General features: G+C 46.1%; 1 protein-coding gene across 1 annotated transcript in view; it reads right to left on the bottom strand.

The window, feature by feature from the left end:
• The window catches only part of SPAG17 (sperm associated antigen 17), a 994,731-nt gene that overhangs the window by 826,076 nt on the left and 144,438 nt on the right, over positions 1 to 24,217 (bottom strand). The window contains exon 6 of the mRNA XM_030205033.1: positions 21,159 to 21,332. Within this exon, the coding sequence (XP_030060893.1) occupies positions 21,159 to 21,332 (174 nt within the window). The remainder of the gene's footprint in view (positions 1 to 21,158; positions 21,333 to 24,217) is intronic.

Below are 24,217 nucleotides of genomic sequence, written 5' to 3'. Positions count from 1 at the left end.
CGAAGCCACTGTGCACTACAGTTATACGTTGCCCTTTCGTTGATTTTATTACCTCACCATCTCTCTTGTCCTCTTCCTCCCTCCCTCCCTCCTTGCTTTCTGCCTTCAACATTTCATTCCTTCCATTGTACCTTCCCCATTCTATCTGAGTTCATCTTGCCTTCGTCGCCTTCATCGCCAGTCCTCCCCTACTCTCCTTGGCACTCTCTTACTCCTTCTTCTTCTCTCTGCTGGTGACATCAATCCCAATCCTGGTCCCCCTCACCAACCCTCATCCTATTTGTGCAGGTCGCACCGTGACCTCTCCAATCTCATCTCTATTCCTCTCCTCCCCCACTCTTCTCTGCCCTTCTCATGCACCCCATGGAATGCCCACTCCATCTGCAACAAACTTTCCTATATCCATGACCTTTTTATCTCTCGTAGCCTCCATCTGCTCGCCATAACAGAAACTTGGGTCTGCCCTGAAGACTCTGCTTCAGTCGCAGCCCTCTGCCATGGTGGTTATCTCTTCTCCCATACTCCTCGCCCTGCTGGCCGCGGTGGTGGTGTTAGACTATTACTCTCACCCTCTTCCAAATTTCAATCTCTTCTGCCACCTCAGTCTCTCTGCTTTTCTTCCTTTGAAGTCCAATCCGTCCGCCTATTCACTCCTTTGCCTCTTCGAATAGCAGTTATTTATCGTCCCCTGATAAGTCCCTTTCATCCTTTCTCAGCAACTTTGACGCTTGGCTTTCCTTCTTTCATGATCCTTCTTCCCCCTCCCTCATCCTTGGCGATTTTAACATTCATGCTAATGATCCCTCCAACTCTTACGTTTCCCAGTTCCTCTCCTTAACATCCTCCTTCAATCTCCAACTATGCTCCACTTCCCCTACTCACCAAAATGGTCACTGTCTTGATCTTATCTTCTCCTATAACTGCTCTCCCTCCAATTCCTTTGCTTCAGATCTTCCCCTCTCTGACCATCATCTAATAACCTTCACACTTAAACTTTCTCCTGCCCAATCCCGTCCAATCTTAACCAATATATCTAGGAATCTTCAGGCCAGTGGCGTAGCCAGAAGGCAATTTTTGGGTGGGCCAACAGGTTGGATGGGTGGGCACTAGAGTTGCCAACTTTTTTGAAAAAGAAAAAAAACAGCAAACCTGATGCACCCATGCTCTGTCCCTACCCCACTCCCCATAACTTCAATGAGGGTTGCAGTGCAGATTTCAGTGGCTGCAGGCCAATTGAGAGCTAAGGGAAGTACAATAAACTGCACTATTCAGCCCCACTGAGCCATGGTCCTCCAACACATATATAGTATTGAAGCCAAACACATTCTGCATCCAGAGAACCTCCTGGCTGTCCACCAACAATGGATACAGAGCACAGCAAGGACAATTCTCCATAAAACTCATCATATAAAGAAATTTTGTTTTCTAGTGTAATCTCAATTACAGACATATTATAAATTAACTTTAAAAAAATCTATAAAACAAAAGTCACTCAGAACCTAGAGCAAATCTACCATGCCAACACTAACTTCCAAAAACAAAGATCCTACCTATGAAAAAGAAGTGCCTTAAATATTATAGTAGGGCCCTAAAATACAAATACATTTATCAGGAAAGCTGAACAAGCCAAATTACTACAGAATGCTACATAGAAACCATGCTAACAGAATACCTCAGTTACACACACAAGACACAAATGCCAAATACAGAATAAGTGACCACAAACTCTAGAAATATAAATTAAACGGAAACCCCAAGAAACTAGACCTTGCATGTAGTACAACACCAGAGAAACAAGAAAGAAAGGCATTTGCTCCTGTGCAAAATATAAAGATGGCACATGCCAGGGATGGTGTTAGGGGATGGAACTAGGACAATTGTGCTTGGTTCCTTGGCCAGAGAAAGCCTGCATGCTGGAAGCTGAAGGCACAGCCTGGTAATGGACTTTGAGGTCCTTTCCTAGATTTCTGTCCTGGACCCCAGCCATGTTTACCATCAACTTTGGCAAGATGTACATTCCAAATGCAACATATTATATTCACAACATTGAAAATAAAATATTTTTTTTATACCTTTTTGTTGTCTGGTCATTTTTTCTCAAATCATATTGGTCCCTGTCTCTGGTTTCTGCTTCCCTCTGTCTTCTCTTAACTCACTTGCCAGGGTCTCCTATTTGACATTTCTTCTTTCTTCATGTCCATCATCCATCTCCCATCTCTGTTTTCCTATATTTCCTTGTTCAGTATCTCCCCTGTGTTCATATCCCCTCATCCATCATCATTCCTCTGTGCACCTATGCACCCCATGCCCAGCATATCCCTTCTGTGTTCCTATTCTCTCCCTTGTCTGGTATCTCTTCCCCCCCCCCCCCCCCCCCCGTGTCCATATACCCCCCTCTTCAGTGTCCAGCATTTTATCTCTATTCCATATCCCCGTTCCCCCCCCCCCTTGGTCAGGCATTACCCCTCTGTGCCCATGTGCCATCTCCATACAGCATCTCACATTTGTGTCCCTGTCCCCATGCTCCCACCTAATGCCCATCATCTCCCTTCTGTATCTGTATACTTCCCTATGTCCCCTTTCTCCCTCCTCCACACCAATGTGTCCCTCTCCTCTCTGATCCCACCCCCCAACCAGCTTCTCTTCCTCTCTTTCCTTCCCCTTATGCATCTGGCTCTTTCTCCCTGCATCTCTCTCCCTTCCCTCTGCATATCATCATCTGCATATCCAGCACCTCTCCTTCAGCCCCCCCCCCACGTCCAGCATCTGTCTCCCTTTCATCCAGCCCCCCCTACATGTTCAGCACCTCTTTCCCTTTCATCCAGCCCCCATACATGTCCAGCACCTCTCCCCTTCACTTCAACCCTCTGCATATCCAGCACTTCTCCCCTTCCTTCCACCCCCCTATATATCCAAAACCTCTCCCCTTCCTTCCAACCTCTCCCCTTCCAATCCCAAAACCTCTCTCCTTCCTTCCAACCTCCCCTCTGCAAATCCAAAACCTCTTCCCTTCCCTCTGCAAATTCCAAAACCTCTCCCCTTCCTTCCAACCTCCCCTCTGCAAATCCCAAAACCTCTCTCCTTCCTTCCAACCTCCCCTCTGCAAATCCAAAACCTTTTCCCTTCCCTCCAACCTCCCCTTTGCAAATTCCAAAACCTCTCCCCTTCCTTCCAATCTCCCCTCTGCAAATCCCAAAACCTCTCTCCTTCCTTCCAACCTCCCCTCTGCAAATCCAAAACCTCTCCCCTTCCTTCCAACCTCCCCTCTGCAAATCCAAAACCTCTCTCCTTCCTTCCAACCTCCCCTCTGCAAATCCCAAAACCTCTCTCCCTTCCCTCCAACCCTCTGCCCCTGGCAAGTCCAGCACCCTTCTGTTCCCTCCCCTCCCTGCCTCCCCTTACTTCTGGGCCAGCACGCAGCACCCCACTGATTTCCTCACCCTCTCCCACCCCTGCCGCAGTGCTTCATTTAATGTTGTCGGCGCTGCAGTTACAATTTCCCACCCCCGCGGCGGCGCTTTACACTTTACCTGACAGCAACGCTACAGATGCAGCGCTGATGTCCGACGTCCTGCTCCGGGGCCTTCCGCGTCCCGCCTCCGTAACAGGAAGTTACATCAGCGTGGAAGGCCTCGGAGCAGGACGTCGGACGTCAGCGCTGCATCTGTAGCGTTGCTGTCAGGTAAAGTGTAAAGCGCCGCCGCGGAGGTGGGAAATTGTAACTGCAGCGCCGACAACATTAAATGAAGCGCTGCGGCAGGGGTGGGAGATGGTCACGGTAAGCATCTGCTTCTGGGTGGGCCTGAGGCTAAACTGGGTGAGCCCGGACCCATCCAGGCCCACCCGTAGCTACGCCCCTGCTTTAGGCTATTGACCCTACTACCCTATCCTCCAGTGTCTCGAACCTCTTCTCTACCACTGCACCATCCAAATCTGTCAATGAAGCCGTCTCTTCCTACAATACTATTCTATCCTCTGCTTTAGACACTCTTACACCTCTCATGCCCCATCCAATAAGGCATACCAAACCCCAGCCTTGGCTGACCTCTAAAATCCACTACCTACGTTCCTGTGTCCGCTCCGCCGAACGCCTCTGGCTAAAATCTCATGCCCTTGCTGACTACATACACTTCAAGTTCATGCTGACCTCCTTCCAATCTGCTCTTTTGCTTGCCAAACAGGACTATTACATCCAGCTGACTAATTCTCTCAGCTCAAACCCTCGACTTCTCTTCGCCACACTGAACTCTCTCCTCAAGGTGCCTCCATCTCCAACTCCCCCCTCACTATCTCCTCAGACCCTAGCTGAGTTCTTCCATGACAAGGTTCAGAAGATAAACCTCAAATTCTCAACCAAGCCACCCCCACCTCTCCCTCCCCTTGTCCGTTCCCCTAACTCCCCAACCCCTCCATCCTTTTCCTCCTTTCCCGAAATCACTGATGAGGAAACAACACATGTTCTCTCCTCCTCAAAACGAACTACCTGTTCCTCTGATCCCATTCCTACCCACCTTCTTAACACCATCTCTCCTACTCTCACCCCTTTTATCTGTCATATCCTCAATCTTTCACTTTCCACTGTGACCGTTCCTGATGCCTTCAAACATGCCATGGTCACACCACTCCTTAAGAAGCCTTCATTTGACCCTACCTGTCCTTCCAACTATCAACCCATCTCCCTCCTCCCCTTCCTCTCCAAGATTCTTGAACGTGCCATTCACCACCGCTGCCTTGACTTTCTTTCATCTCAAGCTGTTCTTGACCCATTTCAATCTAGCTTTTCCCTCTTCATTCAACTGAAACTGCACTTACAAAAGTTTCCAACAACCTGTTATTGGCCAAATCCAAAGGTCTCTATTCTATCCGCCGCTTTTGACACTGTTGATCACAGCTTACTCCTTGATATGTTGTCTTCACTTGGATTCCAGGTTCTCCTCCTACCTCTTGCTTTGCACCTTTAGTGTACACTCTGGTGGATCCTCTTCCACTTCTATCCCACTACCAATTGGTGTACTTCAGGGTTCTGTTCTCGGTCCTCTCCTGTTCTCCATCTACACTTCTTCCCTTGGCTCTCTGATATCATCCCATGGCTTTCAATACCATCTCTACGCTGACGACTCCCAGATCTACCTCTCTACCCCAGAAATCTCAACCAGCATCCAGACCAATGTATCAGCCTGCGTATCTGATATCACTACCTGGATGTCTCAACATCATCTGAAACTTAACATGGCCAAAACCGAGCTTCTCATCTTTCCCCCTAAACCCACCTTTCCTCTCCCCCTTTTCTCTATTTCTGTGGATGGCACTCTCATTCTCCCTGTCTCATCAGCTCGTAACCTTGGGGACAACTTCAACTCCTCTTTGTCCTTCTCTGCTCACATTCAGCAGATTGACAAAACCTGTCGTTTCTTTCTCTATACAGTCACAAAACAGAGGGAAAGCAGCATACAAAAGCAACCAAACAAACAGAAAAAGTAAACACTGGGCCTTCAGGAATGAGAAAAATGCAATCCTTTATTAATGATGAATACCCGACACGGGCCGTGTTTCGGCATACAAACGGATTTTGTATATTGATGTATATATATACATCATTTGTCTGTGCCTACAACATGCGAATGTTATATCACTTTAAATATTCGGACTAGCCCCATTATGTCACTTCACTTCCTCCTCCCTCCGTCCATTTAAACATAGCTTTGCGCATGCCTTAACTTTTGGCGGTTTATGCGGCTGAAGGCGTTTTATCTATGAGCTGTTCAAACACCGGGTAAGATTATCGGTTTCTTTAAGGAAAAGATAATATAATTTTATGATTCGTACCATTTCAGTTATTTATCATCCTTTAAGCAGCGCACATAGATATCCGTTTGGACTTTCACATATTCCCATGATCAGTAATTTGTCTGACGTACGATACTTAGGATATGACGTGAATGAATCTTTGTTTTGGGGGATAATATCTAATTTTATTGCGCTTATGATTCATAAATGTGGAGTTGTTTTAAATATTAGAATATACCCCGTGATGTCTTTTTCAAACGTTGTGCTGCGCATGCTTTTAATCTTTGGTGGTTGACGCGACTGTAGGCGTCCCACAAACGGGCTGCCCGAACAGCGGGTAAGATTTTAAGTTCTCCTTTGACAAGATATTTTAGGATGATAGATTCTGTGCTAATATTGCTTCAGGTGATGTCGGACTGTTGGTTTTTTTCGACTGTTAAGTGGTTTAAAACAGATATTTATTTTACCCGATTGCTCATTTATTGTATGTGGATGCATGGGAATGCTTTTGAACACTTTAATGTTTTTTATGAATTTGACAAATAGTGATCAATTTTGAAGGATGTTTCAATGTTATTTATGGATCTGGAAAGTATTTATTAATTTTGAAAACTCTGTTCCTTTTTTTATATTAGGGAATATAAGCTGTTTGTTAATCATCTTTATCTACTAGCTAACTAGCTGACCTAGAAGAGCTTTTTGGTAAGGTTTGATGTTTATTTATTTATTATCATTACTTTTATGCTCTATTTTCTATGCAGAGTCTGTAATCAGTAAAGTTACTTATATGGTATGAGTGTTTGAAAGCGTGCACTATAAGTTCATAAGCCCCTGTTGCACTCATTTTTTGCAACACTTATCCCAGATGGTAAGGTCTTCACAGACCTGCACACATGAGTTTGAAATATAACATTATGGTATGTAGGTATATGTATGTATGAGTAAGTTTTTTTAAGTTTGTGAATAAGTACATGTAAATGGGGAGATAGATATATGACGATATATGTATGGATTGTTGGTTAATATTTCTCAGGTCATGATGATGATGTTTTATATCATATGTTATTATGTTTTATCATTCTTTATATGTATATTCTTGTAACCATGATAACTATGTTTTGTTTTTAAAAATTTTTATAATATACATGTGTATGTCAGGGGCGTATCTGCGTGGGGCCTCAGGGGCCTGGGCCCCCGCAGATTTCGCCCTGGACCCCCCTACCGCTGCCAACCCTCCCCCTCCGTTGCTCGCCTACCTTCGCTGGCGGGGGACCCCAACCCCCGCCAGCCGAGGTCCGCGTCCTCCTGCCGCTGCCGGCTGCCTTTGGTCCTTTAATTCTTCCATTGAAGCTGGCGCCGACGAAAGTTTCTTTTGAGTCTGACGTCGCTGCACGTTGTACGTGCAGGACGTCAGACTCAGAAATTGTTTCTGAGTCTGACGTCCTGCACGTACAACGTGCAACGTGCAGCGACGTCAGATTCAAAAGAAACTTTTTCGTCGGCGCCAGCTTCAATGGAAGAATGAAAGGACCAAAGGCAGCCGGCAGCGGCAGGAGGACGCGGACCTCGGCTGGCGGGGGTTGGGGTCCCCCGCCAGCGAAGGTAGGCGAGCAACGGAGGGGGAGGGTTAGCAATGGCAGCGGCTGGGGGGAGGGGGATCGGCAATGGCGGCGGCGGTGGCGGCGGCGGGGGGGGGCTATAATGTGCCCCCCCTCTCTGGCCCTGGCCCCCCCTACCGCCGCAGTTCAGATACGCCCCTGGTGTATGTATGTTTATGTAAGCATGCATATGCATTTTTGATTTTGATGTTGGTTCTGCATTATTGTATTATATATAATTTTTAATGATATATGTTTATTTATTTTTTATGTTAGACCCCTGATGCAGGCGTTTGTACGCCGAAACACGGCCCTTGTCGGGTATTCATCATTAATAAAGGATTGCATTTTTCTCATTCCTGAAGGCCCAGTGTTTACTTTTTCTGTTTGTTTCTTTCTCTATAACATCAGCAAAATCCGTCCCTTCCTCTCTGAGCACTCTAACAAAACCCTTATCCACACTCTTATCACCTCTCGCCTAGATTATTGCAACCTTCTTCTCACCGGCCTCCCACTTAGCCATCTCTCTCCTCTTCAATCAGTCCAAAACTCTGCTGCGCGACTCATTTTCCGCCAGAGTCGTTATGCTCACATTAGTCCTCTCTACAAGTCACTTCACTGGCTCCCTATCCGTTTCCACATTCAATTCAAACTTCTCTTACTGACCTATAAGTGCATTCACTCTACCGCTCCCCAGTACTTCTCTACCACTCTTGTCTCTCCCTACGCCCCCCCTCGGGTACTCCGTTCTGTGGATAAATCTCTCTTGTCTGTCCCCTTCTCCTCTACTGCTAATTCCAGACTCCGTTCCTTTTATCTCACTGCACCTCAAGCCTGGAATAGACTTCCCCGTCTTTGGCCGTTTTCAAATCCAGGCTAAAAGCCCACCTCTTTAACGCTGCTTTGACTCCTAACCACTACTCACTTGCCCTGTACCCTTTTATCCCCACCTCTTTAATTCCCTTACCTCTTAGTTGCTCTGTCTGTTTGCCTGTCCTATTTAGATTGTCAGCTCTTTGAGCAGGGACTGTCTTTTCATGTATGGTGTACAGCGCTGTGTATGCCTTGTAGCACTCTAGAAGTGATAAGTAGTAGTAGTAGAATGAGTGTCAATCCCAGAGATGGTCCAATTGCACCAGGAACTACACTTAAAGCCATTGGGAACTTTAAATGACATGGAAGGGAATATGGCCGAAGCAAAATCAAATGACTCAATGGTGAGGAAATCAAGGGGCACAGATCATTTGAAAAAAAGGCAATCTGCCCAGCCAATGTTCAGGCCTAAGAAGGCCCTGGAAGCCGAAAAAATAAAGAAAAATGTAAGTGGTCAAAACACACTAGGGAGAACTACCAGAAAGGACATAAAAAAAAAAGAGAAACTACTGAAGAGAGCACAGAACAACTCGCGAGGGAAGGCACCAAAAAGGCAGGAAAAAATGTGCTGAAGAGACCACATAGAAAATACATCCTCTCCTTACCGTGGATGAGAAAAGACTACTGGTCCCGTGTCCCAAGCTGGGCATGAAAGCACCCATGCATGCACAGAGGGAGCGTTGCCTCGATCTCTTAAAGTGATAGTATGCCGGTCAGCATTTTCGTTCTAGGCTCCGTGGATGATGTCATTCACATGTGAGAATTATATGGCCTGCTTGTCCTCAGAGAAACAATCACTGTTCTCTTCTTCGACTGTCATCAGATCTAAATGACCTTTCAGCCTTGAATCCATCAACGTTGCTGCCAAGTGTGTCTCTATAACTATAAATTTGAGGCTGTCCCCATCGTGAGCCTGCCAGCTACCCAATTCTCACCCTTATCTATCCGTATCTCTTACCCCCTCTTTCCTATCAATTATTGTAGTTTCGTTTTCCTCCCTTCCTATATTGCCTGCCCCTTCCCCTCACTCCTCTTCTAGTTTCTTCTCCTTTACCTCTTCTATACTAGGATTGTAAACCACTCACATATTTTACATGATGTGCGGGATATCAAATGTTGAATAAACTTGGAAACCTAAAATAGTGATTTAGATAATCTGCAAGATGATTCTTTAAGGATGCTATCATATAGCTGTCTGAGGTTGAAATTATCAGGTGCCATTTCAACTAATACTTTGTTGGGACCACCAGATATAGTGAAAGCTTAGTATCTGTCGACAGTTCTTTTGTACCTCTGTCAAAATGGTTCCAACACAATAACAACTTCTGCCAGCAACGAGTCATCAATTGTGCACAATTTTTGCACCTAGTTCAGTGGAAATTGCACATAGCTCTTCCATATTCTCTGCCACAGATTTCAATGTCAGTAGAATGCTGTTACACCCAATTGATATGCACTGCTTCTGCATTTTCTTTGGTGAATGTTTGATTTTCGTTCGCTTAGAGAGTGTAGCCACCTCCTTGCACAATGTTATAAGCTCGCTTACCTCACTGGGGAGGTCATTCGATTAACTCCAGTTTTTGATGGTTGGAGTTCATGAGAGAGTACAAAATTGAGATTATGACCTACGCAACCTATCCAGACCTTATCTTGAAATGTTGCTTTTATATTATGCTGCATTATCAGTGACATAGATGAGACTAGATTGGTGGAGATTATACTCTGCCAAAATGCTTGAAACAAATAAACGAATATTCTCATCAGTTGTCTCCTTTATTGTCGAAATTCACCAGTTTTCATCAAGGTGAGCTCCTCTTTCAATTCTTTTTTTTTTTTTAGCTGAGGTGCCGGGGTCAAGTTTCTGAGTCAAGGTGTACATGGGGACATAATCTGGTCCCCATCTCCTTCTGTCCCCATTTACTTCCAATCCATTCCTTCCCGTCCCCACTGTAGTTATGACTTTTTTGTCCCCATCATCGTAGAGTTCCATGGATTTCCACAGGTTTCCCATTGTCCCCATCCCTATGCACACCTCTACTCTACAAATCATTGTTGGAGGATGTGGTAAAATGAAGTTACTTACCTGTAGCAGATGTTCCCTGAGGACAGCAAGACATAAATCCTCATGCATGAGTGACACCACCAACAAAGTAAAGCACAGGAAGCACAAATCCAGCTGCTTTATCTGGAAGCTTTTGAGCAGGTTCGCCGTGTATGCATGCCCTTTCCCACCTGCCAATGCTGTGTGGGATCTCCTCAGTTCACTACAAGTGTAGAGGAATGCAACTCCTTGGGGAGGTAGGTGAACTATGGGATTTATATCCTGCTGTCCTCAGAGAACACCTGCTACAGAGAAGTAACTGTGTTTCACTGAGGACATGGAGGACTAATAAATCCTCACTTATGGGACTCCCTAGCTACCGAGTCCCTTCAACAGAAAAATGGGGAATAATAGAAAATACTCATGTCGCAACCAACAAACTCAAGTCTGTAATTTTTGATAGGCCTAGGGGGGATGATGCTGAATTCTAAAAACCCAAATAGATTTTGGAGGACAGTCAGGCCAAATCTACTCTCATGCCAGGAGTCCTGCTCTAAGCAATAATGTGATCTGAATGTATGGACAGAAGACCATTTGTAGTCATGCAAATCTCTTCTATGGAGGCTGAATTCATGGACTAGCCACAGCATAAGTGAGGAAAATGAAGTCTGCTGGTCAACTGGAAAGTGTGCATTTGCTGATGGCAGCACCTATCCAGTGCTTCAAGGACACTAGCAACTTCAGTTCCACACTTCAAAGGAGAATGATGCCGAAATGGTTCAGCCTTTGCATGATGTCCTGCATTATGCTCCCTCAGCACTGTCAAAGATGAGGACACATTCTCACTCTTCTTTGGACAGGAATTGGATTATGACCACTCCAGGCTGGTAGCCTCTACTGATGCTCAGTAGTGAGGATGATCAAACACTCTCAATAAGGATGTATCCCCAGTGTCCAATGTAGCTTATGGACCCATGGGGTGGTTGTGTCTGATGTTGGTGGACTGGTTGTCTCACCAAAACGTTTCTCACACCTCTTTTCTCTACCAAGAATCTTTCTCTTTGACATCTGTGAATAGAGAATACAATGAAAGGGATCATGGCTGTGTTCCAGGCATTGCAGGCACCAAGAATGGGTATCTGTAATCCTGTTGCACCTTTTGAAGCTCCTGGGGGGGGGGGGGTCTTCTTTTGGGACATATTAACCAGAAAAATAGCCATAGTGAAATCAAGTGACTCAATGATGACAAAAGTTCCATGGATGGAAGCTTGAGGCCTATAATTGAAAACAAGCTAATGCAGAAAAATAAATCAAAATGGATGAAAAAACCTAACTAAGGAAAGCACCAAGGAACACCCAAACTAACCCATGCAACAGCAACAGGACTTACACAAAAAAAACCCTGCAAATTCAAAGATTTGAGCACTGTCATGACTGCAATACAAGAAAAGATCTGATTAGTTCCATGGAAAAAAGAAGACTGAGAAAATTCTATGCAGCAATGGTAGGCAGGAAAGGACGCATATGCACAGTGAATTATGCTGAACAGCTTCCAGATAAAGCAGCTGGAGTGGTGCTTCCTGCACTAGGCTCTGCCAGTGACTTCACTCATGCGTGAGGATTTTATTAGCCCTGCTTGTCCTCGGAGAAAAACCATTAGTGTAGTTGGTATTAGAAAGTTTTTGGACAAATTCCTGGAAGAAAAGTCTATAAACCATAATTTATTTATTTGCTGCATTTGTATCCCACATTTTCCTACCTATTTGCAGGCTCAATGTGGCTTACATTATGTCGCAAAGGTGGACACCATAAACAGAATACAGAATATTGTTGCAAATAAGGTACAAAGAATAACAGGTAAATTAGAAGTAATAAGTAAGTAATACAGAATATATGAGTGGGAGTAAGACAAGGTATAATGTTCAGTAATGATAGTGTGGATTAAAGTGTCTAAATTAAGAGGGTTCAATATTGGCTAGTACTGATGCAGATTAATCAAGACATTATGGAGGATTCTCTTTGTAAGTCTCTTCGAACAGGTAGGTTTTTAGTAATTTTTGGAAAGTTGCCAGATCATGCGTTGATTTTATGGTGTTAGGTAGTTTATTCCATAGTTGCGTACAAGTATAAGAGAAGCTAGATGCATGTAAAGATTTGTATTTAAGACCTCTGCAGTTGGGGTAATGGATGTTCAAAAAAGTGCGTGATGAACTACTTATATTTCTTGCTGGTAAATCTATTAGGTCTGACATGTATGATGGGGCTTCTCCATGAATGATTCTATGGACCAAGGTGCAGACCTTGAATGTAACACGATCCCTTAATGGGAGCCAATGAAGTTTTTTTCTGAGGGGTTTAGCACTTTCATACTTTGCTTTCCCGAATATAAGTCTGGCTGCAGTATTCTGGGCAGTCTGGAGTCTCTTAATGGTTTGTGCTTTGCATCCCGAATAGATGGAGTTACAATAGTCCAAATAGCTCAATACCAATGATTGCACCAACTTGCGGAATGACTCTCTAGGGAAGAATGGTCTCACTCTTCTAAGCTTCCACATTGCATAAAACATCTTTTTTATAACATTTTTCACATGGCTATCCAGTGTAAGATTTCGGTCGATTGTAACACCCAAGAGTTTCAGGCAGTCTGCAACAGGAAGAGTGTGATTTAATGTATTGATATTGGTAAATTGGTTTTATTGTATTGTGATGAAAGAACAAGACACTGCGTCTTTCCTGCATTAAGTTTTAACTGGAATGCATCCGCCCATGAGTTCATAATTTGGAAGCTGTGATTGATTTTATCTTCAATTTCTGATATGTTATTTTTAAATGGAATATATATTGTTATATCATCAGCATAAATATAAGGATTTAGGCCTAGGTTAGATAATGATCTGGCTAGTGGTAGCATCATTAAGTTAAAGAGAATCGGTGAAAGCGGTGATCCTTGAGGCACTCCGCATACATGTCTCCATGGTGGTGATATGATTGATTTGGATATCACACGGTATGTTCTTACAGTTAGGAAACTGTGGAACCACTTCAAAACATTTCCTCCAATTCTAAGATATTCTAGAATGTTTAATAGAATACCATGGTTGACCACGTCAAATGCGCTGGACATATCGAATTGTAAGAGGAGAACATTGTTACCTGTTGCAATAATTTGTTTGAACTTAGTCATGAGTGTAACAAGAACTGTCTCAGTGCTATGATTAGCATGGAAGCTGGACTGGGATGTATGTAAAGCGAATGCTACATACCTGTAGAAGGTATTCTCCGAGGACAGCAGGCTGATTGTTCTCACTGATGGGTGACGTCCACGGCAGCCCCTCCAATCGGAATCTTCACTAGCAAAAGCCTTTGCTAGCCCTCGCGCGCCGATGCGCACCGCGCATGCGCGGCCGTCTTCCCGCCCGAAACCGGCTCGTGCCGGCCAGTCTCATATGTAGCAAGACAAAGAGAAGGGAAGACACAACTCCAAAAGGGGAGGCGGGCGGGTTTGTGAGAACAATCAGCCTGCTGTCCTCGGAGAATACCTTCTAGAGGTATATGTAGCATTCGCTTTCTCCGAGGACAAGCAGGCTGCTTGTTCTCACTGATGGGGTATCCCTAGCCCCCAGGCTCACTCAAAACAACAAACATGGTCAATTGGGCCTCGCAACGGCGAGGACATAACTGAGATTGACCTAACAACTTATCCAACTAACTGAGAGTGTAGCCTGTAACAGAATAAACATGGGCCTAGGGGGGTGGAGTTGGATTCTAAACCCCGAACAGATTCTGAAGCACTGACTGCCCGAACCGACTGTTGCGTCGGGTATCCTGCTGCAGGCAGTAATGAGATGTGAATGTGTGGACAGATGACCACGTCGCAGCTTTGCAAATCTCTTCAATAGTGGCTGACTTCAAGTGGGCTACCGATGCTGCCATGGCTCTAACATTATGAGCCGTGACATGACCCTCGAGAGCCAGCCCAGCCTGGGCGTAAGTGAAGGAAATGCAATCTGCTAGCCAATTGGATATGGTGCGTTTCCCCACAGCCACTCCCCTCCTGTTGGGATTAAAAGAAACAAACAATTGGGCGGACTGTCTGTTGGGCTGTGTCTGCTCCAGATAGAAGGCCAATGCTCTCTTGCAGTCCAATGTGTGCAGCTGACGTTCAGCAGGGCAGGAATGAGGACGGGGAAAGAATGTTGGCAAGACAATTGACTGGTTCAGATGGAACTCCGACACAACCTTCGGCAAGAACTTAGGGTGAGTGCGGAGGACTACTCTGTTTTGATGAAATTTGGTGTAAGGGGCCTGGGCTACCAGGGCCTGAAGCTCACTGACTCTACGAGCTGAAGTAACTGCCACCAAGAAAATGACCTTCCAGGTCAAGTACTTCAGATGGCAGGAGTTCAGTTGCTCAAAAGGAGGTTTCATCAGCTGGGTGAGAACGACATTGAGATCCCATGACACTGTAGGAGGCTTGACAGGGGGCTTTGACAAAAGCAAACCTCTCATGAAGCAAACAACTAAAGGCTGTCCTGAGATCGGCTTACCTTCCACACGGTAATGGTATGCACTGATTGCACTAAGGTGAACCCTTACAGAGTTGGTCTTGAGACCAGACTCAGACAAGTGCAGAAGGTATTCAAGCAGGGTCTGTGTAGGACAAGAGCGAAGATCTAGGGCCTTGCTGTCACACCAGACGACAAACCTCCTCCATAGAAAGAAGTAACTCCTCTTAGTGGAATCTTTCCTGGAAGCAAGCAAGATGCGGGAGACACCCTCTGACAGACCCAAAGAAGCAAAGTCTACGCTCTCAACATCCAGGCCGTGAGAGCCAGAGACCGGAGGTTGGGATGCAGAAGCGCACCTTCGTCCTGCGTGATGAGGGTCGGAAAACACTCCAATCTCCACGGTTCTTCGGAGGACAACTCCAGAAGACGAGGGAACCAGATCTGACGCGGCCAAAAAGGAGCAATCAGAATCATGGTGCCTCGGTCTTGCTTGAGTTTCAACAAAGTCTTCCCCACCAGAGGTATAGGAGGATAAGCATACAGCAGACCCTCCCCCCAGTCCAGGAGGAAGGCATCCGATGCCAGTCTGCCGTGGGCCTGAAGCCTGGAACAGAACCGAGGGACTTTGTGGTTGGCTCGAGATGCGAAGAGATCTACCAAGGGGGTGCCCCACACCTGGAAGATCTGTCACACTACACGGAAATTGAGCGACCACTCGTGAGGTTGCATAATCCTGCTCAACCTGTCGGCCAGACTGTTGTTTACGCCTGCCAGATATGTGGCTTGGAGCACCATGCCGTGACGGCGAGCCCAGAGCCACATGCTGACGGCTTCCTGACACAGGGGGCGAGATCCGGTGCCCCCCTGCTTGTTGATGTAATACATGGCAGCCTGGTTGTCTGTCTGAATTTGGATAATTTGGTGGGACAGCCGATCTCTGAAAGCCTTCAGAGCGTTCCAGACCGCTCGTAACTTCAGGAGATTGATCTGCAGATCGTGTTCCTGGAGGGACCAGCTTCCCTGGGTGTGAAGCCCATCGACATGAGCTCCCCACCCCAGGAGAGACGCATCCGTAGTCAGCACTTTTTGTGGCTGAGGAATTTGGAAAGGACGTCCCAGAGTCAAATTGGACCAAATCGTCCACCAATACAGGGATTTGAGAAAACTCGTGGACAGGTGGATCACGTCTTCTAGATCCCCAGCAGCCTGAAACCACTGGGAAGCTAGGGTCCATTGAGCAGATCTCATGTGAAGGCGGGCCATGGGAGTCACATGAACTGTGGAGGCCATGTGGCCCAGAAATCTCAACATCTGCCGAGCTGTGATCTGCTGGGACGCTCGCACCCGCGAGACGAGGGACAACAAGTTGTTGGCTCTCGCCTCTGGGAGGTAGGCACGAGCCGTCCGAGAATCCAGCAGAGCTCCTATGAATTCTAGTCTCTGCACTGGGAGAAGATGGGACTTTGGATAATTTATCACAAACCCCAGCAGCTCCAGGAGGCGAATAGTCATCTGCATGGACTGTAGAGCTCCTGCCTTGGATGTGTTCTTCACCAGCCAATCATCGAGATATGGGAACACGTGCACCCCCAGCCTGCGAAGTGCCGCTGCTACTACAGCCAAGCACTTCGTAAACACTCTGGGCGCAGAGGCGAGCCCAAAGGGTAGCACACAGTACTGGAAGTGACGTGTGCCCAGCTGAAATCGCAGATACTGTCTGTGAGCTGGCAGTATCGGGATGTGCGTGTAGGCGTCCTTCAAGTCCAGAGAGCATAGCCAATCGTTTTCCTGAATCATAGGAAGAAGGGTGCCCAGGGAAAGCATCCTGAACTTTTCTTTGACCAGATATTTGTTCAGGGCCCTTAGGTCTAGGATGGGACGCATCCCCCCTGTTTTCTTTTCTACAAGGAAGTACCTGGAATAGAATCCCAGCCCTTCCTGCCTGGATGGCACGGGCTCGACCGCATTGGCGCTGAGAAGGGCAGAGAGTTCCTCTGCAAGTACCTGCTTGTGTTGGAAGCTGTAAGACTGAGCTCCCGGTGGACAATTTGGAGGTTTGGAGGCCAAATTGAGGGTGTATCCTTGCCGGACTATTTGAAGAACCCACTGATCGGAGGTTATGAGAGGCCACCTTTGGTGAAAAGCTTTTAACCTCCCTCCGACTGGCAGGTCGCCCGGCACTGACACTTGGATGTCGGCTATGCTCTGCTGGAGCCAGTCAAAAGCTCGTCCCTTGCTTTTGCTGGGGAGCCGAGGGCCCTTGCTGAGGCGCACGCTGCTGACGAGAGCGAGCGTGCTGGGGCTTAGCCTGGGCCGCAGGCTGTCGAGAAGGAGGATTGTACCTACGCTTACCAGAAGAGTAGGGAACAGTCTTCCTTCCCCCCAAAAATCGTCTACCTGTAGAGGTAGAAGCTGAAGGCTGCCGGCGGGAGAACTTGTCGAAAGCGGTATCCCGCTGGTGGAGCTGTTCTACCACCTGTTCGACTTTCTCTCCAAAAATATTATCTGCACGGCAAGGCGAGTCCGCAATCCGCTGCTGGATCCTATTCTCCAGATCGGAGGCACGCAGCCATGAGAGTCTGCGCATCACCACACCTTGAGCAGCGGCCCTGGACGCAACATCAAAGGTGTCATACACCCCTCTGGCCAGGAATTTTCTGCACGCCTTCAGCTGCCTGACCACCTCCTGAAATGGCTTGGCTTGCTCAGGGGGGAGCTTGTCCACCAAGCCCGCCAACTGCCGCACATTGTTCCGCATGTGAATGCTCGTGTAGAGCTGGTAAGACTGGATTTTGGCCATGAGCATAGAAGAATGGTAGGCCTTCCTCCCAAAGGAGTCTAAGGTTCTAGAGTCCTTGCCCGGGGGCGCCGAAGCATGCTCCCTAGAACTCTTAGCCTTCTTTAGGGCCAAATCCACAAAACTCCAGAGTCGTGAGGCAACTGAGTGCGCATCAGCTCTGGGTCCCCATGGATCCGGTACTGGGACTCGATCTTCTTGGGAATGTGGGGATTACTTAGTGGCTTGGTCCAGTTCGCCAGCAATGTCTTTTTGAGGACATGATGCATGGGTACTGTGGACGCTTCCTTAGGTGGAGAAGGATAGTCCAGGAGCTCAAACATTTCAGCCCTGGGCTCGTCCTCCACAACCACCGGGAAGGGGATGGCCGTAGACATCTCCCGGACAAAGGCCGCAAAAGACAGACTCTCGGGAGGAGAAAGCTGCCTTTCAGGGGAGGGAGTGGGATCGGAAGGAAGGCCATCAGACTCCTCGTCAGAGAAATATCTGGTGTCCTCCTCCTCCTCCCACGAGGCCTCACCATCGGTATCAGACACAAGTTCACGGACCTGTGTCTGAAGCCGTGCCCGGCTCGACTCCGTGGGACCATGTCCACGGTGTGGGCGTCGAGAGGTAGACTCCCTCGCCCGCACAGGCGAAGTTCCTTCCGCCGACGTCGTCGGGGAGCCTTCCTGGGAGGCGACCGCAGTCGGTACCGCACGCGGCACCGATGTCGGAGACCTCACCCCGGACAAAGGGCCAGCCGGCGCCTCACTCGACGGTACCGGTGGCGCAAGCACCCCCGGTACCGGAGGGGAAGGGCGCAACAGCTCTCCCAGAATCTCTGGGAGAACGGCCCGGAGACTCTCGTGCAGAGCGGTTGTGGAGAAAGACGTGGAAGCCGATGCAGGTGTCGATGTCAGAGTCTGTTCCAGGCGTGGAGGCTGTTCCGGGCTGTCCATAGTGGAGTGCATCGACACCTCTTGAACAGAGGGTGAGCGGTCCTCTCGGTGCCAATGCCTACTGGGTGCCGACTCCCTCGGCGACCCAGAGCTCTCGGTGCCGATACGGGAAGGGGACCAGTGTCGATGCTTCTTCGACTTCTTGGGACGAAGCATGTCACCGGAGCTTCCCGGCACCGACGAGGAGGACGTAGAATCCAGCCGTCGCTTCCTCGGGGCCGAGGCCGAAGAAGGTCGGTCTCGGGGGGGCTGTACCGCAGGAGCCCTCTGGGTAGGGGGAGACCCACCCGAAGGCTCACCGCCACCAGCAGGGGAATGGACAGCCCTCACCTGCACTCCAGTCGAAGCACCACCGTCCGACGACATCAGCAGAAGTGGAGGTCCCGGTACCACCGACGCCAACGCAGCCTTCCGATGTCTCAGCCCCGATGCAGAGGGTCGATGCCTCGATGCACTCGATGCAGTCGCGGCCGAGGACGGAGGTCTGGACGCTGTCGACGTCGATGCACTCGATACTCCCGGTGCCGATGCCGACGAAGAGCCCGAGAACAAAATGTTCCACTGGGCCAATCTCGCTACCTGAGTCCGCTTTTGTAAAAGAGCGCACAGACTACAGGCCTGCGGGCGGTGCCCAGCCCCCAGACACTGAAGACACGACGCGTGCCTGTCAGTGAGCGAGATTACCCGGGCACACTGGGTGCACTTCTTGAAGCCGCTGGGAGACTTCGATGACATGGGCGGAAAAATCACGCCGGCGAAATCAAAACTCGTAATTGCGGTAGGCACCAAAAAGAGGGGGAGAAAAAATTCGACCTGAGGCCTCAAAAGGGCCTACCCCGAAGACGAAAAGAAACTTACCGGGGCATAAACTGAAAATAGAGGAAAGGGAAAAAGACCGAAAAGGTCCTCTTACGAAATCCCTTTTTTTTTTTTTTCCGCGAAAAGTCAAAAGAGACGCGCGAGGTCGACTTAAGGGGCGCGAACGGCGTAACACGACCGTACCAAGCGCGGACAAAAGAAGACTGGCCGGCACGAGCCGGTTTCGGGCTTGAAGGCGGCCGCGCATGCGCGGTGCGCATCGGCGCGCAAGGGCTAGCAAAGGCTTTTGCTAGTGAAGATTCCGATTGGAGGGGCTGCCTTGGACCCATCAGTGAGAACAAGCAGCCTGCTTGTCATCGGAGAATACTGAGAAATTGATCAAGTAATTGGTGAGTTGTTTGGTAACTAAACTTTCCATTAACTTAACTGCAAGAGGGATGGATGCAAATGGGCGATAGTAAGTTATGTCATTTAATTTTTTCTTCTGGTCCTTGGGGATAGGTGTGAGTAGTATATTGCCCTTATCCTTTGGGAAGGATCCATGTTGGAGCATGTAGTTTAGATAGGAGGTAAGGTCTGTCATAAAACGTTGCGGAGCATATTTTATTAAGTAACTGGGGCATGTATCTAATTTGCAGTGGGATTTGGTAAATTTATTGATCACTTGGGTAACAGTGTCTTCTGTTAATAAACTAAAATTAGTCCAGATTCTGTCAGCTGGGCATTCATCAGTGATAGTGTCTAAACAATCAATGAATTCTTCATAGTTGGAGAAGTTAGTTGGTAATGTGGATCTTAGCTTAATGATTTTTTTTGTTGCCCTTTCTTTTCGAAACTTACTTCATTCATGGTTTCAGCTTAATGCTCTTTGGATCAATAGAGAGAGCAAATTTCAAAGCCATTTATATGGGTAAAAAAATATTTTACCTTCATAATCACCCTCCCCCAATGTGGCTAAAGTGTGTTATAGCCACAATGCAAGTACTTTAAGTCGCATTAAGAGGAAGTGTTTCTGGAGGTATGTTAAGGAAGAAAATGTACATGCACAAGTGACATTTTTATCTCTACATCTGTACATTTCCAGAAAACTTATACCCACATAAAAAGCAGGCACAAGTCTACAGGAACAAACAATTTCAAAACCAAAGCATGTGTATACTTTCACTTTCAAAACTGATATAAAATCCATTAGGTACTCACTGATTTTTGCCCAATATAGATAATCCCCCCAATATTCAAAGGCATTTAACCAGTCGGGATCAGCACCTGGCTGGTTAAATGCCACACTACCGGCTATCCACAAATATTCAGCTGAATATTGCCGGTGGTCCTATCAGCTGGTTTGACTTTTGACTGGCCAGCACTGAATATCAGCTTGGCCAAAGTCAAACTGGCCAAAAGTAAACCGGATATTCAATGTTGATCACCAGAAATGGCCTGGCATTGAATATCTGGTTTTAGCGCCAACTGTGGGAGTTAGATCGGCTAACTCCCACAGTCTGAATATCGACCTTAATTACTTTATCTTTGCTTGAAGTCAGATTTTTTGGGGTTTCTGCTAGTGATCAAAATTTTAGAAATGCCCTTTAATGGCATCTCTTCTTACATGGCAAACCTATACTTCTAAATGCAACCTCTTGAATCTGTAAGATTCATCTTGACAATATAATGAATGCCTTTTGTGTCTATATCTTCTTCTTTATCACTTGCAAAGTACATATTTGTAAATAGGAAATACTTGGTAAAATAAGAGAACTAAGATTAATAAAAAAGACTTTTCATTCACTATCATACCTTCAGGTAGTATAGCTAGTTCCTGGTGCGTAGCAAACATATTGTAGCTCTCAGAAGACATCTTAATCACACAGGACACACTAATTCCAAGGTCAACCAAAAGAGCTAGAATTTGAGGATTACGGAAACCCAGGACTATAATATAATGTTCTGGACCATCATTTGGCTCATCATCTGTGTGCAAACCAATATATAAAAAAAGGATTTTATAATGTACAGCCAATCAAAGCACTAGAGTAGCTGTTAAGATTGTGCAGAAAATGCTTGAATGCAGAACAGACTGCACTGCACCACTGTTTTGTAAAAGATACAAATCTATTTTTCTGTTCTTCTGCTTTGGTGAATATAGCTACCTGGAATAATGTTATACATAGTAATACAGCAAATGACATCAGAAAAGACCATCCAACCCATCCAATTTGCCAGTTTTTATATTCATGCTCAAATATGTTATGGTTGTTATGCTAATCCATTTGAAATGCACAAAAATAAAGGTTAACAAATACAAATAAAAAATTTCTCAAAGTAAAGGTACAGTAAGTTTTTGCTTTTGTTTTTTGAGGGGATGGAGGGAGAATGAGTATGGCTACATTCTCCTGCTGTGTACAAAGAACCCCCTCCCCCCTCATTAAAAGTAAACAACTTCGCTTTCTCTGCAAATAAGCATAGAGATGCAGCCACACTCCATGGTGAGTCCCAAGCGAGGTCCACACAATTTTTTGTTACTGCCGTGGCCGTCAAAGATGTATTGAAGATGAAGATGAAACATTTGTACAGTTCTGATTATCCTTCTCAATGCTGTCTAGCTTTGTCTGCAGTAGCTGCCTGGTGCCTATCCTTTCATGCTGTTTGTAGACGAGTACTGCTACAGGCCAATGTAAATCACTCAAGATTGGAGATCTATCAAATTTACTTTTCCCAGGAATCAACCTGTCTGCTGTATTCTGCAACCTTAATGGAAATGGCCCCAAGTACCTGAAGAATAGGATGATCCTCTACACACTTCCAAGGACACTAAGGTTCTCTCAAGGTTCTCTCAAGGAGTATCACTAACCACACCCTCTCCAAAACACATTACACAATGTGATACCCGAAAGCGAGCCTTCTCCAGAGTAGCCTCCACACTCTGGAACACAGTGTCTGAAAGGCTCCGCTTAACACAATTCTCTCTCTACTTCAGGAAGCAGGTGAAAGTTTGGCTCTTCAACCAGGCCTTTAATGGAAGAAGTGACTAACTTGTTAGTCTCACTCACACACACAAGGAGTGACACGGGCTGTACATACTGCAGCAGGGCATGTTTATCCATTCCTACTCTAGCTGAGATAATATTTAACCATCTCTCTGACCTCATGTACACCTTTCTTTAAATAAGTCACCTTATTTTCTAAATCCTCTTACTCTCTTACCTATCTATATGTTAACCATCTCTCTGGCCTCATGTGCAACTTTCTTTAAATGTTACCTTATTTTCTAACTCCTCTTACTCTCTTACCTATCTATATCGTTTACTACAATTGTAATTATTCTCCAGACTCTGTAATCGTATTTACTATTTAAGCCGCATTGAGCCTGCAATATGTGGGAAAGCGCGGGGTACAAATGTAATAAATAAATAAATATTGGATAGAGGAATGGTCCAGGCAATCATGTTAAGTAAAAATATATGCTGAAGCCTATTTGGTTAGTTTGCAAATGTCCATACTGGAAGCATATCTGGGTTTGTGATGAGTTGCTTTAGCTTGACGTTGGTGCGCATGTATGCGCCTAGGTGGAAGAAAATCTGCAAGCCACTTAACCCTTCATTACCCCAGGTATAAAATAAGTACCTGTATGCTTTGACTGTAACCATAGAAAGGTAGTATATCAAATCTCATCCCCTTTCCCAAGTACAGTCCAATATCCAGTTAGACAGTGTACAGTTGAAAGTGGGTATACAGGTACTGGAACTCTTTCTGGAGAAGAAAAGTATCAGTGGTAGTTGAAGATCAACAGGGGGAAGATGGCATGGGTCAGTGTCGGTTATCTACTTGCCACCACATGGAGAAAATGTCTACCCAACACTGCTGCTATGTCTGCATATTATGAATTGTACACTTGAGAAAATAATTCAAATATTATTCCTGTATAAACAGGACATTAGTTTGACCAGGTGAGATCAGTAAGCAGAATCCAGAGATTGTACGGTAAAAGAATCAAGTTCAAGTTTATTACAGATTTGCTACCCCACTCATCAGGCTTACAGTCTAACTCCCGTGTTTACTAAGCCAAGCGGCAATGCCGACACAAGCTATTCAAAGTGATTGGGTTGTGTCGGCATTAGCGTATGACAGCTGCTAGCTAGGCTTAGTAAACGGGGTTGTTGGGAGAAAATAGGGGGGTGAAGATGCTAAAACAACACACACGAGGTAAAAAGTGTAGAACTACAATTCTGATAGGACAACAAGGGACAGTATGAGAGGGAGGGGCATAGTCGTGCTGAGATGTTCAAGCCCACCCCAGAAGGTGAAAGGTATTTAGGAGTAGGCTTCCATTAAAAGGATAATCTTGAGTTCAGATTTAAAGGTTTGCAAAGATGACTGTTGATGGGGCTGCAGGAGGGAATTCTAATGTTCTGGACTTTGAACAGAAAAGATTAATAATAATAATAATAATAATAAAAGTATTTGTAACCCACATTATCATAAAATTCTAAGTGAGGAGCATAATTACATACATAATAAAATAACATATTACAGACAAACTACTGTAAGACTTCTCATCAAAACCAGCAACCAGCAATGTAAACAATCAACATTATAGGCAAAACTATCACCAGCATATTACAGGTATGTCCTTATTATTCTACGGATCCATATGTGTGAAGAAAAAGATGTGTCTTCAGTTCTTTATTGAAATGTGCAATATTCTGTATGGAATGAAGTTCCACAGGAAGCGTGTTTCATAATTTCATACCTATAATGTATACACCAAATGAAAGGAGGGGACATCCAGCAGATTTTTCTCAGAAGATCTTAGGGGATGTGTTGGCTGGTAAAAACGTAATACAGAGCTCGTGGTG

This window comes from Microcaecilia unicolor, chromosome 5, assembly GCF_901765095.1.
Source record: "Microcaecilia unicolor chromosome 5, aMicUni1.1, whole genome shotgun sequence".
Taxonomy (NCBI): domain Eukaryota; kingdom Metazoa; phylum Chordata; class Amphibia; order Gymnophiona; family Siphonopidae; genus Microcaecilia; species Microcaecilia unicolor.
This window is presented reverse-complemented; position numbering and strand designations above follow the sequence as displayed.